General features: G+C 46.2%; 1 protein-coding gene across 6 annotated transcripts in view; it reads left to right on the forward strand.

Annotated features, from left to right (window-relative positions):
• The window catches only part of HYCC1 (hyccin PI4KA lipid kinase complex subunit 1), a 431,878-nt gene that overhangs the window by 152,801 nt on the left and 254,998 nt on the right, over positions 1 to 24,079 (forward strand). For all 6 annotated transcript variants that reach the window (XM_078663565.1, XM_078663562.1, XM_078663567.1 and 3 more), the window contains exon 3: positions 11,467 to 11,568. In XM_078663565.1, the coding sequence (XP_078519691.1) occupies positions 11,467 to 11,568 (102 nt within the window). The remainder of the gene's footprint in view (positions 1 to 11,466; positions 11,569 to 24,079) is intronic.

The raw sequence follows: 24,079 nt of genomic DNA on the forward strand, positions 1-24,079 counted from the left end.
TAATCTTCACAAACGTTATTTACAAAAGTTTACGCTATTGCCATTATAAATTACAATAATTTTTATTTAAGTATTATTTAAAAAAAATAAAAGCCATTGTTATTTGTAATATCAATACATCTAAGTCACGTAAATATAACACATATTGCATTACAAATGCTATAGGTGTCACATTTGCGAAAGTTATAACTTTTGGCATTGTAAATGACAAATCTATTAATTTCGCTATTTTCAAAACCAACACATACATTTCTTTTTTATCATTTACAATACCAATAGCTCTTACTTTCCTAATACGAGACCTATTGCATTGCAAATGCTTGTTTTCCTGATGCTGTCGGCTGAATTCTCAGGCAATCCCGAGGTAGAGAGCAGATGCACAGTCTGAAGGGTGATTCAGTAACCCCCATTACCACGATATTGCATTAGAGAGACTGTGTTGTCGGTAATTAAATGGAACTGCAGCGCGTGGGCAGCAGAAATAGGGGGTGTCTTGCTGTCTTTCCTATGCTCGGCTCCTGAGCCAGCAAGGAGGTGTAGCCCTGCATGAGTGCTCACTGGGAGACACCTCAGCAGAACACGGTGATAAAAGAAGTGCACCGAGACTCGTTCAATTATTACTGCTCTTTCACCCACAAATGATGCTCTTTCTCCAAAAACAACCTTATCTAGCAACAAATCAACTATATGGGAATAGTAAACTAATTGTTCATTCTAAATTATCGGCTTTATTACACAGTGTGGCAAGTCGTTTCATATTAATCTTCGCATACTATTCGTATAGTCGTGTTTACTTTTCTTTTGGACAAAAATATCCTTGTGTTGCCAACTCGTGGCATATATGCTCTTGTGCTGTTGTTGTGTTAAAGTTTACAAGTTGCCCTATGGCAGTGTGTTACTGTGTATGCGAGTTCTGCTGGTGATTGTGTTTTCTCTGTGCTAGTGTTTGTATCCTTATGAAAGTAAGTGTGTGTGTCTGAATATATCCCTGCCTCTGTCTGGGGTTATATTTGTCTGTTTGTGGTTCTGCAGGTCTGTATTGATCTGTGGGGTGTAAATTAAAAACAATAGTCTGAACTCAGAATGACGAAACCGGACGTGCGCGTGTAACTTGCATTTGTGTGCTTTAATTCAAGTATAAGAATGAATGAGGGCAGGGGAGGGTTGGGATTCACTGTTCGTCTAGGAATGGCACTAATCCAGCACATGCACTTTACGTATATGTCGTATTATCTGCTGGTCTTCAGGCTTACATAGTCAACACTCTGATTCACACCTGGAAAGTGGTGTTCATCGTGTAGTCATCTTTTACTCAGCGCTGCTGCGCGTTCCCAGCAGGAACATAAACACTTTGCTAAAGTACTTAAATCAGACACCCCAGGATATAGCGGCATGGATTAGCAAATTTAGCAGCACAAAAATGGAAATTTAGAGGCACAAATATGGAAATTTTGCGGCATTTTATTTGGCCATTTTTCCTACAACAAACACAGATATCTTAGTTTTTTTTAGTTATTTAACAACATGAATCTATGTATATTTGGTTTATTTACAATGTAGACACTTTGTTTCCCTCGAAAAGCAAGACTGCCCGCAAGATCGCAGACATCCACAACAGCTTCAACGCCACGACCGCCCCAACAAACACGGAGACCTCTGCCCCCACGACCACCACCAGCACCAACCGCATACTCTCCTGGACCAACATCAATGACAACGACACCATCACGATCATGAACACCATCTACTCCGGATCTCCGTCAGACCCATGCCCACACCACATCTTCAAGAAAGCCAGCACAACCATCACACCCCATCTCCGGAAAGACATCAACATCTCCTTCGAGACAGCAACCTTCCAGGAGAGCTGGAAGCATGCCGAGATCAACGCCTTACTCAAGAAACCCAAGGCGGACCCCAAGAACTTCCGGCCCATCTCCCTGCTCCCGTTCCCGGTGAAGGTCATCGAGAAGACCGTCCACAAACAACTGACCTGCTACCTCGAGGAGACCAGCATCCTGTACCCTTCCCAGTCTGGGTTCGGCAGCAACTACAGCACCGAAACTGCCCTCATCGCTGCCACCGATGACATCAGGACCCTACTAGGAATACCGAGGCAGCACACTCCTGAAGCCATCTCAGGACTCTTTAATCCATTTACAGCCACTCCCTTCCCCTTCAGCTCACTCTTGCAGCTTTCTGCGTGCTCCATTTATGACGCTTTTCTGTCTTTCTCTTCCTCTGTCTTTCCCATTTTTGTCTTTTCCTCGCTGTAAACGCCTGATGTAGAAAAATAAGTGCTGGTGCCTCCCCACCGGCAACCACCGGCTGAAATTAAGCACTATATTTAGTCTCTACCGGAGGTAGTCTCTTTGTTTGGGAAGGTAAACCGAAGAGGGAGGGTCTGCAGTAAGGAATGCAACAAGTGGTGGCAGGAATATGGCCGCCACCCCCTAGGCTGAAGCACCTGCACATAGCTTGGAGGGAGGGGCGCGGGTATGCCATGAGCATTCTTTAGGTGCAGTTAGCTTGTCACATTGGAATGCCTTCCCAGTCATCGCCCCCCCTCCCCGCGCGTGTTGGGTCACTAACCCTCAGTCGGAGGGGAAGGAAGGGCCCATCCTTCTTTGCCCTCCGGATTGAATGACTGCTGAATGGAATACTGCGGGTATTTATAACAAGGTGCGGGCTCCGTTCCCAGGCCGACTTCTGTCTCCCGACCCCCTACCTACCCCCCCCAACCCGGGCACAGGAGGGAGGGGCTGGAGTGGGGCTACAGGGAGGAATGGAGGTGCGGGACCCGGAGGGACATGAAGGAGAGGGAAATGAAGAAAAGATGGCGAGGGTACACAGGAGTAACAGATGAAGGAACAGCAGAAGAATGGAGGCACAGGAGGTGGAGGAAGGGGGCGGAAGAGGGGTGAGAGGTCTGGGCAGAAATGGAGAGGAGGCCACAGGAGAGGAATGAGGGCGGGAGAACGGGGGGGGGGGACAGAGGCGAGATGACAGAAGAGGAATGAATGCAGGTGATGAAATAGTGCGCGCAGTGAGATGAAGGAAGAGGGGACGATTGGCGGCGAGGGAGCCGGAGGGAACAGGGAATGGAGTGGACGGAAAGCAGAGCAATAGAGACGAGGGAACGGGGTGGAGGAGAAGGAAAGGAGGTTAATGGAGATGAGGTTAGGAGGACGGAAGTGAGGGAAAAAGTGAGGGATGCAGGCACAGAGAGAAGAAATGAATGGAGACGAGGACCAGGAGAGGAAAATGCCCCCGGCGCCCCTCTTCAGAGGCAATATATCCTCTGGCAGGGGCTCCCTGGGGGGTGCCAGGAAGCGCTCGGTTTGACTGCTAAGCACAAGAAACAGACCCCCCAGGATATAGCGGCTTTTGTAAAAATGTTGTGCGATTTCTACAAAAGTGCCGATTTCGCGGGCACTTTTGTAAAAATCGCGGCATTTTTACAAAAGTGCAGATTCTGCGGAAAATCGCGAAATACTGGAGGGTCTGTTAAATGCCTTTACCATCACACACTTGTGCGGCTGCACCAGTAGTTAGACAAATACTATTGTCTGCTTTCCGTGCATGAACTTGTCTCAAGCGTGTGTTCTTATCTCCTTTATGGAGGACAGTATTGAAGACGGTTATGTAGCACTGCCATACACCAAAGCGGTTGCTCTCTGAATTAATCACAGAGTGACCAAAATTCTTTTTTGGAAAAGTTCTGGTGAACACACGTCAACGTGCGTCCTTGGCTCGGGTTCTAAGGTTCTCAGCCTCCCTTGGCCATTTCGGTGCTTATGCGTGTACCCTTGTGCTCCAATCAGTTGTCGAAACTGCACCTGGAGACGAAAAATATATATGTGTAAAATAAAATGGCTCCTGCAAGTGGAAGCTCTGTTCTTTTATTGATAGCTGAGCCGAGGTAATTGTTTGGGTGATGCAGATTTTGGTAAAATGTTGTCTATTTTTCATGGCATAATATACTCATATATTAACCCAGAACTCAAAGAGCGTCAGAAAACTATCTGGAGAACGTATCTAAGGTGATTAATTAGATGCATTTTATATTGACTTTAAGTTGAGAAAATACAGGAAAGACTGTGATGTGAATGGCTGAAGGAACCAGAATACCGCAGAGTCTCACTAGAAAACAACTCCAGAATACTAAAATTGATGTGGTGTGAAAGACTGCAAGCACCAGAATACCTCTGGGTCTCACTGCAGAAAGTGTTTCAGAATGCGTAGAGAGTTGATGGGGGTAACGTGGTGATTGTTAAAGGGTTTAATATGTAAGACCTTAGCAGGGTTTCAGTTTTTAGAGGGTGTGTCTAAATTGCACAGTAGTTCCAGTGAAAGCTGCTGATGTCAGAGCTTTCAAACCAGTACTGGCGGCAGCCATAGAAACCTTCTCCTAGACTCAGGGCGGCATAGGAAGGTTTTCATGGGCCCCAGTTAAAGCAGGGGATTCTCTGGTCAAGGCTGTGTCACTAGGTGCAAATAACATTGTCTTTTTTTTTTTTTTTTAAAAACCTTTATTGAAAGACACGTATAAGTACAAGCGCAGGCCTACAACCACAGGGGCCGGCCGCAAAAGCAGGAGAGTCAAAAAGGGGGCAACATCAATGCGTACAATAGAATGAATACAGGATAGACGTGAAATAAAGACGTTAAACAGTCAGCGCCAGGATAAGAAAGGTTTCATTTTACATTTTATAGAGGAGGCAGCAACCATATCTACCGGGCGTCATGCAACATATATAGAAAAAGAGGGGGGGGGCGGGAGGGAGACAGCCCCCCACGCAATCAAATAACCCTAGTAGGGCGAAGCCCAAAGACATCCCACGCCCAGCAAAGGTTCAAAAATAAAGGACAAATTTCCGCAAACAAATAACGTGGACGCCACATGTACAGCCCTCCCGCCCCGAAAAAGGAGAAAGTGCAGACACGTACGAAACAAAGGAGTTAAAACAAAGGGACATAGCCCACCCCCTGAAAAAGGCAAAAAGGGACCATAGAATAAAACAAACTAAAATAACAAACACCCCCCCCCACCCTACATCACTGTAATGGCTACGGCCTACCCCACTAAACAGCGTGCCTGTCGCCCAGAGCCACCCGAAATATAGAAGAAAGAGAAAGGGAATAATAACAAAGAAAGAGAAAGGAGAAAGAGAGAGAAGGAGAGGAAAAAGAAGGAAAGGAGAGGAGCCAGCGATCGAAACATAGAACACTACCCCATCCGCAACAACAGATCACCAATCGAGGTCGAAAAGGACATTGAGAAAAGCCCACACAAATATGAAAAACAAGAACTAACCAAAATAATGAGGCCTGGAGATTCCATTTAAAAGGGTCCCACAAGTAATCGGGCACAATCACCCCTGTCCACTTTTATGAAGAGTCGAGCTTCCAGACCCCGCCACGGCCGAAAAGCAGCATGATACAGTGGGTCCATACCAGTCAAGGAAAGCCAGTGGGATCTCCGCAAAACACCGTCCCGGCCAACAAGAATCAGCCAGGAGAACTCGGCTGCAGTCAGAATGCAAAAGTACCTCAACGATCCACGTGGCCAAGCACAATATCCGGGCTGTCCAGCACGAAGCAAAGAAATCAGGATGTAGGAAACACTGCAGCATCGGCAATGGGTCCACTTGATCCCATAGAATCAAACACCCAGCTGGAGATCCCAGCACAGCAGCCGGAGAAGTTTCAACCATCACAATTCGGGAAGACGACACCGCGTCACAAAATGGCGGAGCAGCCATGGCGGCGATCCGCGACTCCAAGTCTCGGCACTTCAAGGACAGGTCGATCCGCAGAGCAGCCAGGGCAGACAAGACAGCACTCCGAGTAGGGGCCGCCCGAATCAAACGAGGGCTGGAGAGAACAAATGCAGCAACTTCCCTGTCTCCAGGAGAAAGACACTCCGAGGGGCCATCCGCCATCTTAAGCACAGCGCCCGCCGCCATCATCGTGGGCGCCTCCAAGTCCACCAGGAGCACCGGTGGCCCCAGGGCACACAACCGATCCGCGGCGGATGGCGCTCGGCGGAGAAAGGAGAGTCACCAGAAGAACGGGCATGCTCCCCACAACACTCGGGGGGAGCCCAGCACCGGACCCCGGGCGGGACAAGCAACAGGAGTGGGCTTCCCACTTAAGGGGTGCCGGACGGCGCGGCTTCTCTTCTTCGGGCCGGCAGGCAATCGGACATACGGGGTGGTCCACCCGCGGGGGTGGGTCCGCTCCGGGGCTTCCGGCCCGCGGCTCTCAGGCTCCCACCATCGGGTCTCTCCACCGGTTCCGGACCGCCGGCACTGCGAACATCTCCGGGCAAGCACAGCACTCGAGGCCCCGGCGTCAGGGCCGGGAAGGCCAGCAAGGCGACAAGGGCAGAACGCCGAAATGACTGCACGCCAGAGCCCCGGAAAAGGATGGTAAGTGAAGGCTCTTCCTTGGTGACCAAATTCGGAACACCCCGAACAGGATGAAATACAGGATAGGTGGCGGGGAGGAAGGGATCACGGAGCGAGGCGGTTATGCGACTGTTCCGATCGCCATCTTGGCTCCTCCGCAAATAACATTGTCATCGGAGGCCATCAGGGTAGCTCAGTGGGCTGTGTGCCTGCTTGCAAGTTGGAGCTAAGTGGCTGCGACTGACGCAGTCGGGTGCATCCTGCTCTTTCCCAGCGCTGTACAGCACTGCACACTCAATGTATTTATTGTACAGTTAAAACCATTACAAGTGTATTAATGTGTTCAAAGGTTAATATGGGCAAATGATAACATCAGCATACGCAAAGATTGTCCTCTATAGCTCATAAAATTAACAATTTCTTAAATGATAAATAATTCAATCTTATTGCTTTATTAACCTTCCTGATTCCTAAAATTTGCTTGAAAATGCACTATTTTCACACACTTTTTTTTCAAAATTAGGTTGTTCGGGCTCGCTCGCTACGCTCGCTCGCTGTAGTGCAATACGACAATTTTATGCCTCACCACTTTCAAATGTCACCAGCCACCACTATACTAGAATCTGAGGGAGGTGAAAAGAAGACAATATGGTACATGTGCTGAAAGTCTAATGCAATCTGTTTGGCAGAAATGAACTCCGAGCAACTTGGAAGGTTTCCATGTGTTGTTGTCCCTTATTGCCATAATCTTGAAGTGAATTGCCATAATCTTGAAGTGATTAAGTCCTGTGGGCTATGATCCAGATGCTGAAAGGGATATGTCTCCATTAAGAGGATAAGAGCACCCCGAATACGGTTCTTATGCTGGCTGTGATAAAGGAGTCTTGCTAGAAAAGATTGTTGTACCACGCATGCCACAACCCCCCTTGAAGATCACTTGAATACAATTCATTAACTCTTTTAGATAAAGAGGGGTCGACATCTTAATCCAAGAGTGCCTAAAGTGTAGATCAATCAACGGTGTTGATTGTTTTCCAACTCCTTTCAAAATCTAAGTTATTTGTTTTGTACAGGGCACAGTAAAGAATAATCATTTGATAAGTGTTTACTATGGCTGCTTTGATACCTGCCTTGAAGTTCAACATGATGTTTGCCTTAGTTGTTCAGGCCTGAAGCATGGAGAGTTTTACATAAAATATTGCAATATAATCAATCAACAAAATTGATCTGTAGTTATGCAGATCATTGCAATTGCTGTTATTGAAAATTTAGCGCAAACCACTCTCCAGGTCAAGCAAACAAATTTTGAAACTTTTGTATCACGCTTGTCTCTTTTGAGATTCTAATTCTGCACTCTGTTGATATGTGTCCAGAAACTGTGTAGAAAGCAGAAAAATGTGTGAACAGGTACGAGATGAAACTTCTGAATCTAGAGCACATAGCTACAATTATTTGTGGGAAATTAATACTCATCATCTGACACTATACTTCCAGTTGATAGGATTTTGTCCTATCCAATTTGAGGTAAAAGCAACTGTTCTGGCTTCTTAGAAGACTAACCTCGCCACCTCCTCAAACACAGCTAAGGGATTTGCGTAACCCTTCCTACGGCCTTTAGCCAACTAAATGAGTAAGCTTGGCTGCAGATGCTTTTTTAGACATTTGGAGAAAGAAGGTCAAGTTGGACAAAATCTCTTGTAGCTCAGCTACATAAGTATCCTTTAATCATGCTGGCCTGTTAGACTGGTCTACCTTAGGGTGGGCTTCCCACCAATATTTTGCCTTCCTCCTCCATTTTTGCTGACCTTCGAATCTGTGCCCTTGACCACTGCTAACCATTGCTAAAGTGCGTGTGCTCACTCCTTAAATCATGGTAATATTGGCTTATCACCAATTAACATATCTAATTTACTTGTAAGTCCCTAGTAAGGTAGTACCACATGTGATCAGGGCCTATAAATTAAATTCTACTCGAGTTCCAGCAGCATTGATTGTGCCACCAACTTAAGTAGCACTTTAAACATGTCTCGGCCTGCCATTGCCGCCTGTGTCTGCAATTCATAACTGCCATGTCAACCTGTCAAAATAAACCTTTTGTCAGGCCCAAACATTCCCTTTTTGTACATATAAGTCACCCCGGCTGTCCTGATACCGGCATTGACGTGGGAGGGGTAGGTGCCTAGAGGCCTGCTTCCAGCAACCCTAGAGGTTCTAATCACTCGTTGCTGGCCCCACCAGGACAGCGTGTGGGACCTACGAATGGGAATAGCGGTTTCCGGGAGGTCCACAAAGAAAATAGTCATTCTGCGACACTCTTCAGGTCGTATATCCGAGTCCTCATACTTGAGAGGAATCTAAGCAATTATATGAGCACCAAAGGTCCTGATGAATTGCCTTTGTGGCAAGAAACATGTCGACCACACTCACATTAAGGGTTGAATAAGGATTGATTACATCGCCCATCACTCCTTAATACCCCTTAAATTCCCTTTTTAACAAGGCAGTGAGCCAGACTATTAAAATTGTTTAATGGACTCTACTGACTTTTTTTAGATTACACTCACGCTCACTATTGCACTATTTTAGGCCCCTCACACTCACACACCCGTTGGCTTGGAATAAAAGAACTCCGCCAAAGTGCAGCCCCTTGTGCTGCCCGACGGGCATTGCACCGCCAGCCTGTCGTAGGAGCAGGATACCAATGATGACGCTGGACGGCCATCGGGTGGGATGACAGTAGTCGTCCAACCGGTAACCTGTGTGAGGTATCCTTAAATTCCGAAAAGGGTTCACATCATGCACTTCCCTTGTCACACCTAGTGAGAGAAAGGTTAGCTTGAGCCAATCTGTTGGCTCTCTCTGGGGAACTCTGTACAACCACTTTGCTCACTAATTCTCAGGACGAGTACATTGGACCCCATTAAAAATCGTCCACTTTTATTCCCCCTCTTTGATACCACCCCTACAATAGGCCCTGGACAGCCCAGAGGGCAGGGTGCTGTGTTTTTAAAAGGTAGTACAAGTACTTTTAAGTTTTACATAGTCTGGTAGTGAAAAACTCTTAAATTGATTTTTCATTACTGCTAGGCCTACCTTTCCCATAGAATAACATTGGAGTTACCTTATATCAGTCTATACGTGTAATTTCCTAATAGGAACAGCTAATAAGTTCATGTTTAGTGTCTCCTGAATTTGAATTTAAAATCCTAGCTTATGGTGAAGTCAGATTTTTTGTTACAATTTTAAAAATGGCACTTTTAGAAGTTGTCATTTTCCTGCATTAGCCATTTGGCGCCTGTATCCTGTATCTGGGTTACAAGACTGGATGTCTCTGACAGTTGGGGTTTGTGTATTTCTCCTAGACAGGCACACATAATAGGGAGCTTAGGTGTGCCTGGATGAGCCATCACGGGCAGGATGGTAGAAAGGAAACGGGGACCGCCCCACTTACACTTGAATAGGCTGTGTCCTACCTCTACATAAAATGCTTCCTACCCCTGTATCTAGTCTGGAGCCAAGGGAGGGAGGAAGCTTGTGGACTTCAAAGTGAAACCTCTAGAAGCTTCGCCCCCCCCCCCCCCTCAAAGGCCCAACTGGGTATAAATACTGGACCTCCAACACCACATCTTCAGTACACTTCTAGATCTGTGTATACTCTGCCAGGAAGAAGGACTGCTGTGCTGCTACCAGGACTGCCACTCTCCTGGACTGCTGCTCTGGAGGAACTGCTGACCTGTTTCACTGACCTGCTGCTTGCTGCCCTCTTGCCTGGGTGAGAAGGACTGAGTCTGCATGTCTTGAGCCCCAGAGTTACTCCAATGTCTAGTTGGTTGGCCTCCTGATCTGAAGCCTCAGGGAAATAAAAGGCTTCCAACAACCTTGCACCTGCACTTGGACTCTGCCATCTGTGAGTCTACCCTGCCAAGTGGTGCCACTCCAGTCCGGGACCCTTGGAAATGGGCTGAAGGTGCACTGCCAGCATCTGTGTATCCAGTGGAACCAATGCATCTCCTCTAATGCGTAGGGTATTCCTGAGAGGTACCAACGCATATCTGCTGCTGCATGGATTGGACCTGTTGCGAAGACCTGCATCGCCTTCGGAACTGCTATTGCGCGACATATCTTCAGCGCAGGCCCTTGCATCGTTCATCGATGGCAGACTCGATGCAGGAATCTCATCACAGCCTCACATCTCAAAACCGACAAATCGTCCTGACTGGGCTTCACGTGCCCAAAGCCGGGCTTCCCATCGCAAGCCCTCTTCGACGGGATCTTCAATAACGAAACAGGACCCGTCCCACATCCTCACCACATCTTGGAACCAACGCATTGCTTCAGCTGTGCAATGCTTATTCGTGGATTCTTGCAATGCTCCGCAAATCAGGATTGGAGGTATTTTGTTCAGAGGGCCTACCTAGGTCCCTGTAGCTGTTCCGTAATCCATCGTAGTTGGTCAGAACTTGTGACTTTGTCCCGGCGACGTAACCAGATATCCATAGTTGTCACTTTACGAGTATCAAGAAATACATATTTTTGTCCAGTATGAAGAAACTTAGTGAGGTACTGCCACCCAGTAATAATGTGTCTATAGAAGTTGAAGTTCACTTTGGAATGTTTGGCAAAATCACAATTTCTTAGAGCTGCACTGAGCCTCAGGCTGCGTTTATTGTAGTTCTCCTCCTACTGAATGAACCGCATGATTTTCCAGGGTTGTTATCAGCCTTATTGACTGCCTATTTCCTTTATTCTGCTGTTAAATGTATGTAATTGTTTTTTAACTATAATGAATTTACATCTGTATATTTTTTATTTTGTTTAATGTTATTGTATTCTCTTGTATGTTAAGTGTGCTTTTAGGAACTATAACAGTTCGATATAAACTATTTGATTGAAAAGGTAGACTTTGTCATGGCTGCTGTGGCTGTTCTTGTATTGTGTGTTCAAGTGCTGAACGTGATCTCATTCAGTCTGAAAGTACACTTTTGGAATATTAATACAAACATTTCATAATGTACTGAAAACATCAGTTGTTTCGTCTGTTTGTCTTTTTCAGACACTTCCGGAGGCATCCATAGGAAATTACGCTTCAAGTCTGAAAGAGAAGAGTGCTCTGGTTTCTGCTTTGTACAGAGTCATCCAAGAGCCACAGAGTGAGGTGGGTGGCTGCACCACATCTTCCTTTTTTTCTGGGCTGAGTTTATCATTAAGTAGCTATAAACATTCATTTTCTTCGCATGGCAGAGGTTTCAATAGGTATTGGTTCAACTATAATTTAGGTACAGCAATAACAATTAATTCAGTTAGTATCCAGGACTTGTGACGCGAAGTACCCATTAAGAAATTACAGAGGCATGGTTGGCCATCATCCACATATTCTGGCGTGCTTTAGTTTACAATAAAGGCAAATAGCACACTTTAACTATCTGGAACATTCAGATGTGGGCCAAAATTAATGTATACTCAATTCGAGGTATATATATATATTTAGGCAAAGTACAGCACAATACTGTTAATGAATGTGCATTTGTTGAACTGACAGGATTTTGCTGTATGTACATTAGAACCAATTAATATACTTTGCAGCAACAAATGTAAGCCAAACATTTGTAGATAATTATGTAGTAAGTTAACAGAAGAAAACATATGCAATATTCATTCAAGGAAAATACATTACAGATGCACCTTCGGAGGCACAGATACAGGTCTTCCCCAGAGTCACATCAGATCACAATCCATTGCTATTAAAAGTTGTAATGCATGGTCTGATGCGACCCCATTGGTCGTTTTCATTTGATAGGAAGTTACTGCCTAATGAACAGTTATATGTCACATTCGGCAGTGGCTAACCCAATTCCTTTCTATCAATTGCAACACTACCACTCATAGTTTAGTCTGGGATGCATTAAAAGCAGGGCTCCGGGGGGAAATTCTTAGTTTCCGCCTATATGTTTAAAAACAGGCAGTTCATACAGGGTCTATATGGGGGGGGGGGGTTGACTGAGGGGAGTGTCTGAAAAGTTTCAGCCCTCCGTCCATCATCTCCTGTGTTTGCTTTGTTTGCCTTAAGTTGGCAGGGTATGTCCAGACGTGGGCCCTTTGTTCACTTTGCCACTGGATTCAAGCTAGCGTGGCTGATGAAGGGTGTTACCCAGAAACTGGTCCCAGAATGCTTGTTTCCGGTTCAGGGAAGACCTGTCGTGGCAGTTCGGTCTGGACTGTTCCCATGAGGCACCGGGTAAAGACTGATTTGCATATAGCTGGGTCTGAACTGGAGTGGCAAAGTGAGCTAAAGAATGATAATGGATTCAACCAGATCTGTGACTGGGGGTGAGTGCCTGAAAAGTTTCAGCGCTCCGTCTGTCATCTCCCTGTGGTTGCTCTATATGAGGACCTCCAGAATGCAGAGTATAGCCTTACTCAAGGTATAATTCAGGCGCAATCCGAGGTGGCTCGCTGCAAGGCCAGGATAAATGCGCAGTGGACTAAGGATAATGCTAACAAATACCATCTTTTTAGAAGGGAATGTTATGAATATGGGGAGGCAACTGGTAGATGCTTCGCAAAGCAGATTAGATGCAAGGAGGTCAAATGTGCAATCAGTGCGATTGAAGATCCAGTTGGGAGACGAGTCGAAACACCAGTGGAAATCCTGGACATTTTCTGGGTTTCCTATGAAGAATTATACACGGAGGACCACAGTCACCAGGAGAGCAGCGAGCCCTCCTATAAAGAACCATATAGAAGGATTTTGAGTCCAGATGATCAGAGGTATTTGGAGGAGCCAGTAACATTAGAAGAGCTTGTGAAGGCAGTTGATTCATTAACAGCATGTAGGGCCTGTTAAACTCCCACTAGAATTTTATAAAACCTTCCTGTCGGAGTTAAAATTAGAAATGCTTACTACGTTTCAGGAAGCACAGAAAGGAGATGCCCTGGCCTCCTGGGATGTAGCTACGATTATCATTTAAAAAAAAAAGAAGATAAATCTCCCACATTACCCAGGTCGTATAGACCAATTTCATTTTTAAATTGTGATGGGAAAATATATGCGAAAATCCTAGCTACGCGACTCTCACGAGTGATCACCCCCTTAGTTTCTACCCGGCAGCATGGTTTTATCCCAGGAAGAGGCACAGTGAACCATATCAGCAGGGTAGTTACCCTGCTGGATTCTGCTAACGTCCAACAAACTCCATGTGGAGTAGTATTACTCTATGCTGAGAAGGTGTTTGCCTGTGCCTCTTGAAAATTTTTATGGGCAACTATGTGGTGGCAAGGCTTTGGACCTGGTTTTGTCAGTGCAATTAGAACCATGTACAAATCACCGGTGGCTCGAATATGTGCGATAGCTCTTGTAGCTGACGTAGTGCCAATATGAAGAGAGACCAGACAAGGCTGTCCATGTTCCACTTTACTATTTTCTCTTTACATTAACCCATTTCTGAACCTATTGAAGAACAGTTTAAACAATCAGCCAGTAAGGTTTGGGTGAGAGCAGTTGAAAGTCTTAGCATATGTGGATGACATTGCTATACTCCCAGGCTCTAACAGAGATTGAACGACTGGCAACTCTATTTTGGCAAAACACTGGTTACAAATTAAACATAGCTAAGACTCAAATAATTTGCAAACACCTAGCATGTTTTACTGATCCCAGGGTCACAGAAGAGACAACATACTTGGGGGTCGAATAAGTGCATGCCTACATAAAATGGTAATCGTTAATTGGGATCCCGTGGTGCAGAAAATTAAAAGTAAGTTGGATAGAATAGTAGGCTTACATAGCTCAATGGTGGGAAGATGCAACGTTTTAAAGATGAACATTTTGCTCAAAGTCCTGTACTACTTTAGGTCAGTACCTCTGGAACTTAGCAGGAAACAACTTCAGAAATTACAATCCGTATGCAGTAGTTTCATGTGGGCTCAAGGCAAACCCCGCCGAGCAATGAAATATGTGAACTTACCACGATCACGCAGGGGCTGAGCAATACATAACTTTATTTTATTACTGGGCATGTCTACTCGCAACATATGGGAATTTTACTGGCTGGTGAAGGCGAAGTCGAGGTAGCGGAAACCCCGCATATTTTTCAAATGTTGCTAGGCTCCAAAGCGGAGAGGGTTTTTTTCCAAATTTTGAAACCTTGCTATTACAAGAAAACCTGCTTCAAGGTGGTCCAAGCTGCCCTCAAGGTATGTCAACAGGTTCGGAGGCGCCTGCAGATTGACAGGATCAATTACTATACCCCTACCTCTTTTTCAGCACTATTACCATCCATTTTTTGGATACCACTATGGCAAGATGGAGACAACAGGGCATTGTCATCTTGGGGGATCTAGTGGATAATAGTGGCATCTGGTCTTATACCTCTCTGGCTTCGGAATTTGATCTGCCCAAAACTGATTTTTTTAAATACTTTCAGATCCGGGATTACTTATTAAAGAAAGCAGATATAGAACGCTTAGTCCCCAAAAATATTTTGATAGAGGCAGTTAAGGGGTGTGGGAAGATTGGTGTCTTATATCAAGCCCTCATCGAAACGCAACTTGATGATTTGGAGTCACAGAATCTCAAATGGAACACCAAACTATCTCAGGGAGGTGATATCTTACAAGACTTCATTGCTCTGGGTGAAAAGCTCTTGATATCCTCCAGTCTTAAAACACAGCACTAAAAGACTATTTTCAACCTATACTACACCCCTGCAAAAATCGCACAATGTGGTGGGCTAAATGATGGCAAATGTACACGATGTGGGCTGGATCAGCCTGATAGTTTGTGTATGTTCTTTGCATGCTTAGAGCTGAGGCATCTGATTAGTCGGATGGAGGTCTTCTTGACGGAGGTTACAGGGGCACAGACCACAATTACACCAAGGGTTATGTTACTGGGAGTTCTGGAAGATTCAATGATTAATCGTGAGATAAACAAATTCAGGTATTTAATCTTCATAGCAGTGACCGTGGCCTGATTATGTATAGCGTCATTGTGACTCAGAAAGAACCACCTTCTTTCGAAATGTGGAGAGGATGACTATATGCTATGTGTAGTCTAGAGTACAGCCTATATGCTCTTAAGGGGCTGCGAAAATGCAGACTTGGTATAGAGATATGGGGTGGCATGGTTGGTCATTTGGCACTTCTACGGCTTAATTTTGTCCTCTGGGCCTCAACCTTTATCAGAGCTATGTACTTTCGCTGAATATGAATATGATGAAGTATTAGACTATAATGTTTGTACGCAATCCCTATATCTATTTATTTTTCTTTCTCTCTTTTTGTTTTAGGAATTGCATGTATGTTGAAAAACCCTGTTTTGTATGAGCATATTACTATTTATTCACCATTTATTGGCTTATCAAATATAAATCTAAAATAAAGAAAAAAACAGATGCACGTTATATAATAAATGCAAACTGAAAATTTGTGTACTGTGTTCTGCATAACTCTATTTGATGAAACAGAGTTTTAAGTGAGTTAAGATGACATCCTGTGTGAGGTTTTGTACAGCACAAGAAGGGATTTTTTTCCCACTCTTCTAATTTTCTTTGCTACCAGATTTTTGATTAAGTGTTCTTTGCATCTGCTCCCAATCTTTGGCTCCCGAAGTCCAACCATCTTTTGGGGAAATTGCTTATGAAACCTTTATCTTTTCCTGATTTTTCTACCTTACTAGTCGTTCCTCCTTCAATCCCATTGTGTAACTAGGACACGTCCTCTGCTTTGCGTCTACTGCTGTATGATCTATATGTCTCGTCTCGCGGTTCACAGCTGCACACGCAACCTCTCATTTGTCTACTTTTGGGTTCCACACGTCTGGTTGAATCCCTGAACTCTGCTTTGTGGACCTTCACTGCTTATGGTGTTTCTTCTTGCCTCGGTTGTACCTTTCTCTTTATGTGCACCTTGTTTTACTCACCCCTGGTGGCTTGTTCCTGTGCCGGTGTCTATTTTTCCGGGACTGGACACCTTTTCTTGTTTCTTTTCACCTCTGTAACACCAGGTTTCATACATTAGCAATTCAGATATGATCGAGAGGAATTGTTTGATTAGCGTTTGTTCTTTGTTTCTGATGGTTTGGTCTAAGGGCCTGAATTGCTGCAGGAAATTCTGGGGAGCAGCTTTTATTCCCCGCCAAACTGCTGCAGCCTTTTCAAACCCCAAAAAGTTTTTGTCTAAAGATTTGAAAATATTTCTGACCCGTGATATATGTTATTTTAGATGAGTGTCAGCCTTTAGAAGTTATCTACCAACTCTTGTCTTAGTTTAGTACCTTCATTACTTTCCCTCTTCTGCAAATTAAGAAAATTGATACTTGGATTTATTTTCCTTCCCATTTTAGTGTGTTTTTTTTCTTTTTTGCTTCGTGTACAGTTTATCACTGTCTGTGATAGGCTTTGTACTTTTCCAAATTAAACAATTGTTTAACAGTGTTCTTAAGGTGCTAAGTTTAACAGACACGTCTAACATGTATTTTCAAAAAGTGTTTTTCTCCACCTTAACAAAGGAATAAATGCCATAATCGCTGCCCATCTTTGTTTATGGTGTCTGCATGCAGCACATGTGTTAGTCACATTGTCCAGCATCTTATCAATCAGAATGGGACTTCGATCTCAAATGAACATATTATTGAAATGTCACACTCAGAGGCCTGTCCTAAATAGAGTACTTGCTTGGTCCCCCCTAGTTTTATGTGGGCCATACTGGGAGATAGGCTTTTTTACAACACTGGGCATGAAATGTTCTGAACACTCTTTCCACGTTTCTAGTGATGAGAATGTCCAAGCGACCTGTTATGACAGAGAAATTATAAAAATATAATAGTATTACTTATAATGATGACGGTAACACGATTCATACCTGCTTCTTGAACGTTTCAGGTGTGACCCCCCCCTCCCACACACACACACACACACACTTTCACTTTAGTGAAACATTGCTTTCGTCTCTCCAAGACTCAGAAGTAGTTTTTTTTTTTAAACTTCTTAAAATGAGTATGTATGCAACCAAGAATTTTGGCAGGACCAACATTTTGAGTGGCGTGTGTTTTTTTAATTTGATCAGGTGTTACCTGTATAGGGGGGACATAAATCTGTTCCTCCGGCGATTCGGCACCAGCTAGGCTAAGGATATTTTAGGTTGTTCCAAGGGGCCTAAAAATCACTTGTACAGTAGACACAGTGGCACCGGGCCGCGGGCGTTAGCGGGGCCGGCACCCACATTGTGGCTTTATTATGCAGCTCCACTGGTGTCACTGCTCCCATTTTCCTTGCTTGTATAAAGCCCAAGGTACCCTTGCAAGGCCATTTGTTGATCTTCTAAAAGTGCGAGGTAATATCTTTAACATCTGAATAACAACAACACGTGTCTCTTGGCGATGCCCAGCTAACATTCGACTCCATGCTATGCGTGACAAGATGGGACTTTAATGCCATGAAAAGGCCATTGTGACTATACATATCCGGCCTAGCTCGGTTTAACCATGCAGCTGTGACTGTTTAAACGTGAATATCAATGGCGGGGTAGCTTTCCCCCCCTCTCCTATACTACCAAGACGTGAAGAATGGAGGACAACGCTTTCACAAAAGCTGGCCTGCCTCGAAAGGATGCCCCTGGGCAGGCCTTTGTAGCATCCCTTGCCCCCTGGAACTGGGAGGCGGGGTGGAGGTGGGAGGGGCTTTGATTCAGCTGTACCAGGGGACTGCTCTCCTTCACTATCATGGTGTTGGTCATGTGCGGAAATGAGGAATAATATTATCAGTTTCCACTCCAAATGGTCCTTCTACTGAACTCCCCCACTGGCATCCATACCCCAGGCAATACTGCCTCACCATGCCATCTAGGCATTCGAGCTCCGTCCTTCTGGGATACTCATCTGGCTTTGCAAGTGCTGGATTACTCTTTGAGGTTTTTGCTGGCTTGAATGAGGAGGTCGTACTGGACTACATCAGTGCCTATGAAGCCGACCTGGGCATATTGGGCGGTATCAATGCAGGTGAGGCTTCATGGTCATACTGGACCCTGTATGCTCAAAGGGAACTGCATCGATTATATGAGCTCCATCCGTTCATATTGGTTTGCACTTTGCATTTATGCACCTATAGGGTGCCATTGATAACCAGGGATAGGTCTGCACATATGGGTCTGCATGGAGCATATGGAACTACATGTGTGCTTATGGATTTCAATGGAACACACTTAGCTATAGCCGATGTGAATGTGAGGCTGTACTGCGCTTCTGCATCTATTCTTGTAACATTGCAAGGCTCTACTGAGGATAGAAGGGTGTACCCGGGTATTCAGTGCTGTGTTTGGACATGTGCAACTTTGAAGGGCAATTTGATTTGTGGCTGTGTGTATATATGAGAGGCTGTCAATGGACATTCGAGGCAATGCCTGTGCATTGGGGGCAGTTCTTGGAAATTAGGGGTTTCTTGAGGTTGTGGCACATAAAAGTTTTACATGGGAATATATTGTTTGTCAGATATATTAAGTGTATAGATCAGGGGCGGCTCCTCCATGTGGGCTGAGGAGCGTCGGCCTACTGCTTTCTCGCAGTACGAGAAGCAGAAACATAAAATGGTATTTGAAATACCATTATATGTTTCTGCTTCTCGCACTGCAAGAAAGCAGAAGGGTTTGGTTGAGGGCGGGCGGGTGGGCGGGTCTGCTTGAGGGCAGGGGAGGAGAGGCTAGCCCAATGCTGCGGGCCCTGACTGTTTGGTTGTCCCTCTGGGGCTGACCAAACCAGTCATGCGCACTCTCCCTTTTCTCCATGTAGGCTGCATGCAGCCTACATGGAGAAAATGGCCTCCCCATAGACGCATGTGCGGTCGGCGTCCCAACCAATCGGAACACTGCCATTGCAGCATTGTGATTGGCTTGGGCGGGAAAGGGGAGTGCCTGCTTCCTGTTCTTGCGGAGGCAGAAAATCAGGAGCAGACACAGCAGTGAAGGTAAGTTTTATGTAATATTATTTTTATTATTATTTAAACCCCCTCCCCGCGTGACCCCCCTTGCCTCACGACCTCTCGCCAGTCCCCCCCCTCCCCGCGCCTGCCCCCCACCCATGAGCCATGCCGGCCGCGACATGTTTAGGTACTTGTGGGAGCAGATGAGCACTTCCTCTAATGTCATGAGTGTCGAAGACAATGTGATGTCATTTCCTCTTACCTAATTGTGGGTATCAGAGGGCATGTAATGACACCGTTTATACCTCTGTCATTTTGGTGACTTGTTGTCCTTGCGTGTACAAACTATGCACCCTGCGAGAATGGGAAGGGAGGAGCCAACAACACTTGAGATTTATTGCACCAGACAAACAATCCACACCCATATGAATAGCAATAAACAATTAAAGGACTATTTGTACAAAGCTTCCTCAAATTCATATATCTCTCTGCAGAATATCAAAATGACCCGAGATTGGAGAGGAAAGCTGCTCTCTTCTAGGACTACCAGTGACCCACAGAGCAGAAAACCAACCCTTCCCTGTGGGGAGCCCTTGAGTTGCAGATTACCCAACCTTGGGACAAAGCACAAACAATGCTGTTTTCCCAGTTTAGGAAAATATGCGAGAAAAGGAGATAATAGTGTCTTTCTCTTGTGAAGCATTCATCGGAGCAAACAAGCTCCACTTGAAATCGTCAACAGCAAAATACCCCCTGAGCCTGTCTGCACCTCCTCCTCTGAGAAACTCCATAGTGCCCACACCGCCATACGCTCCCCTCGCTTGTACCATATACAATTACAATTCCCACCCAAAGGAAACTCAGGAGACATTTTTGTGGGAAAGAACTGCTGCAGGTTTATTTCATACAACACAGGTATGACGTTATGGTGGGTCATCTTACGGGCGATCCACAGCAGGCAGCCCCTCGCTGTCCCGCATGCCTAAGGAGCCATCTTGCACGGCGAGTCGATGCTCTGACGGTGCAGCACATTACCATTTCGTTATACTCCCGCCCCCCCTGTCAGGGCGGAGCGGTGAGGCACACCCCCGGTCGGTTCAGGCCCCCCGACCGCCCGAAGGACTAACGGGGCTCCGTCGCGGTTTTCAGGAACCCCTTCTGCTCCTGGTCCTTGGCACAGGCACCCTTACTGTGCCAGGCAGCGGTACCCTTACTGTACCCTTCTGCCGCAGAGGTACCCTTACTGTACCCGTCTGCTTCCAGATCGCCCTGTAACTCCGCCTGCAACACAAAACCAGACCATTACAACATTCCAATTAAAATTTCGCTCCGCTGCTCTAGCTGCTGGGTCAGGGTTCAGGGTGGGAACAGCACAGAGCCGCGGGAGAATCCAGGAAGGAAAGAGGCCGAGCTACGGCTGCTGCGGTATAAGGAGCGGGGCGCCCCTCCTCCCCAGGTGAGCCCTCACCCTTGGACCGGAGAGAACACAGGGAGGGGAGCCGATAGGTAGGCTCACTAGCCGGGTGGGACTAAAGCGCTGCCCCGCCCATGTTCCCCTGCGGGTCACGCGGTCAGCGGCATAGTGCCCACACCGCCATACGCTCCCCTCGCTTGTACCATACACAATTACAATTCCCACCCAAAGGAAACTCAGGAGACATTTTTGTGGGAAAGAACTGCTGCAGGTTTATTTCATACAACACAGGTATGACGTTATGGTGGGTCATCTTACGGGCGATCCACAGCAGGCAGCCCCTCGCTGTCCCGCATGACTAAGGAGCCATCTTGCACGGCGAGTCGATGCTCTGACGGTGCAGCACATTACCATTTCGTTATACTCCCGCCCCCCCTGTCAGGGCGGAGCGGTGAGACACACCCCCGGTCGGTTCAGGCCCCCCGACCGCCCGAACGACTAACGGGGCGCCGTCGCAGTTTCCAGGAACCCCTTCTGCTCCTGGTCCTTGGCTCAGGCACCCTTACTGTACCCTTCTGCCGCAGAGGTACCCTTACTGTACCCGTCTGCTTCCAGATCGCCCTGTACTCCGCCACAGCTCTGGAGGAGGCCCCCGTCGATGACAGAACCCCCCACTCACCTAGCTACTTCCCGTCGCTGTTTTGAGCCTCTTGTACGTCCAGGAGGAATATGTCCACTCCCAATCAAGACAGTGTACCCTGTCTTTGTCATAGTACCCTTCAGTTTTCTCTTGTATTGGTACTTGCCTAATGAAACCCAGGCCTCTCTTCCCATGAACTTCTGCATGGATCTGTTGACCCCCTTGCGGGAATGTTCTACCGCTACCGGTGATCTAGCCCTGCGAGGGACAACCTCAGACCACAGGAGCTCGCCCGCTCCCAACCTGTTCCCAGATGAAAGATGCGGATATTGTGTGGGGGCCCCCCGTACGCAGGGTGTTGTTCTAGTTTGAGCCTCAAATTGCTTATTACATAATGGATACAAAGGTGATCGCATGGTAATGCACCTTCTGAACACTGCATGCACTTGATTATGCTACAAGGGCAGGTCTCAATCACGCAGGACTAGTTACCATCAACATAGATCTTGCCACCTTAGAACCTGAATACCCCTAACTCACTGACTCAGAGCGCCCGCTTACTAGTGCACCTGGCCCGGGGCCCTCCACCGCCTGTGAACCTGCATATCGAATTAAGCTGCTTGGCATTACCTGTCCATATCTACAAGAGGAGCCATACATCCTCAACCCGCCCACTTCTTGGCTTGGACCATGCTTCTCAGTTGCATAACCTGGATAGGCTGCCATATAGCTTCCTCGCCTAGCCGACCCTGCCCCCGCCATGTCTGCCCAGGTCTCAACTGCCCTGCGCGATATTACCATCCTGTGGATGGGCTAAACGTGACCTGGAGGCTAGGGATAAAACGTCATTGCTGAGCACTAAACAATGGGGATGAAGGAGACCCCTTAGAGTACCTACTCCCAACCAGCAAGGGACTCTAAAAGGACCAAACGCAACGCTCCGCTTACACTGCACTCTAGTGACTTGCCCATTTGAGTTGCATGAACCATTTCGCCCACAATACGCTTGCGTGCCACCAGCGCTTGTTTCAGGAGTGGTGTCTCCACCTGCTCCTTCTGCTCACAACCATGGCTCTAGGGGTGTGTGGTTTAGGGTCACTTCGTGAACTCATCCCCCTCTTCTCCTCTCCAGGCCTTCAAACTGACCTCAAAGCTCTCATTGGTCGACGACACCTCCAGATTTACTTGGTGCCCTTACATATCAGACGGGAAGGCTCTCAACCTCTTTTTTTTTTTGTCCCATACATTGAATTTGCGTCCCAAGAGAATCGCTATCTAAAACCTCTATTTTATTGTAAGCGGAGTGAACCCCACATTCCTTCTTGACAGTATGGCGTTTTAGTTGGTTATAGGGTCTGTTGCAGCTTAATCTTACACAAGTCATATAGGGTCAAGTCGCACATTGTTAACTTCCACACTTTCTTATCCTCCTACCTGTGTATGGCCCTGTATTGTAACGAGCACCCGTCCCTTTCCGCTTGCAACACATTTCATGCTACCCTTTACCATGTCTTTGCCTCCGAGACATGCACCAGTACCACCCCTACCTGCCTTACATTTGTTCCTATGTTTGAGTGTCTGCCCTGTACTGCACTACTTCCCCTTTACTTGTGCATGCTCCAGCTGGGTGTCAGTTACTGCAGCGTGTTATCCGCAGCCGTTCCCTTTGTATTCCAACCCCCTCTCACCCCGTCTCAAATATCACAGACTTTTGTAAGAGGAAGGGAGTTCATCCCGGCACTCTGATCTAGGCCAGCTCCCAAACTGCGCTTGCATTTTGGCCTCCGAGGCAGGGTGCCCTTAGTAAGCAAGTGACCCTGAATTAAACGTCCAGGCTCCCTAAGGTGGGTGCCATAGCATCTGGGCAATATTACATAAAAGCAAACAACAAAACCTGGGCCAATCCTAGCTTCTCCCCTTGACAAAATTTGTGAGAAACTTCAAAACGTGGGATCAGGGTGTATGTAGGCCGTACAAAATTAATATGATGCTTTAAGCTGAACCGCTTCTGCATGTTACAGCGAACGATAACCATTAAATGTGCGTTCCTGTACAGTTGAATAATAAAAGTGTTTGTGTTTGTAATAGTGACTTGAGGTGTCCTCCTCTGTTATGTTCTCTGTGTCACCTCCTGGCGGTCGATACCTTATGTGCTGCATTTCAGAGGGATTGGTCAAGTGAATATTGCTCACTTACAGAGTATGGCCTAAGTGCTAACAATTCTGCCAATATCGGTTTTGTTCATGTTCCAAGTCATACTGTATGGATCTGATTAGATTGGGCCATTATTCATCCGAATATCGAGCGACCACCCTGGGATTTCAGCATTGGCCTCATGATTAGGCGGAAGGGACGCTCTACCGTGCGAAACGGAACTAGCTAATGCACTTTTTTTTTTTTTGCACATTAATTGTAAATGACAAAATATCAACTTTAATGGGCACGTCTAAGGAAAAGAGGAATACCAACTTTCCAAAAGCAATACAGTACGAAAGCTGATGTCAACACAGCCAAACTGCCTATACTCCGTGGCCACTGAAATTATTCAACAATGTAGACCCAAATTATCCGCCAGGGTTGACTAGCTTATACAGCAAGAAAATAATGTGGCATGATGCAGCACCTTCGGTAATACTAATAAATAGTGTCTGGGCAAAGGTTGCACCTTATCGCAGCCATTTAATACCTGACTGTAGCAACT

Source organism: Lissotriton helveticus, chromosome 10, assembly GCF_964261635.1.
Source record: "Lissotriton helveticus chromosome 10, aLisHel1.1, whole genome shotgun sequence".
Classification (NCBI taxonomy): domain Eukaryota; kingdom Metazoa; phylum Chordata; class Amphibia; order Caudata; family Salamandridae; genus Lissotriton; species Lissotriton helveticus.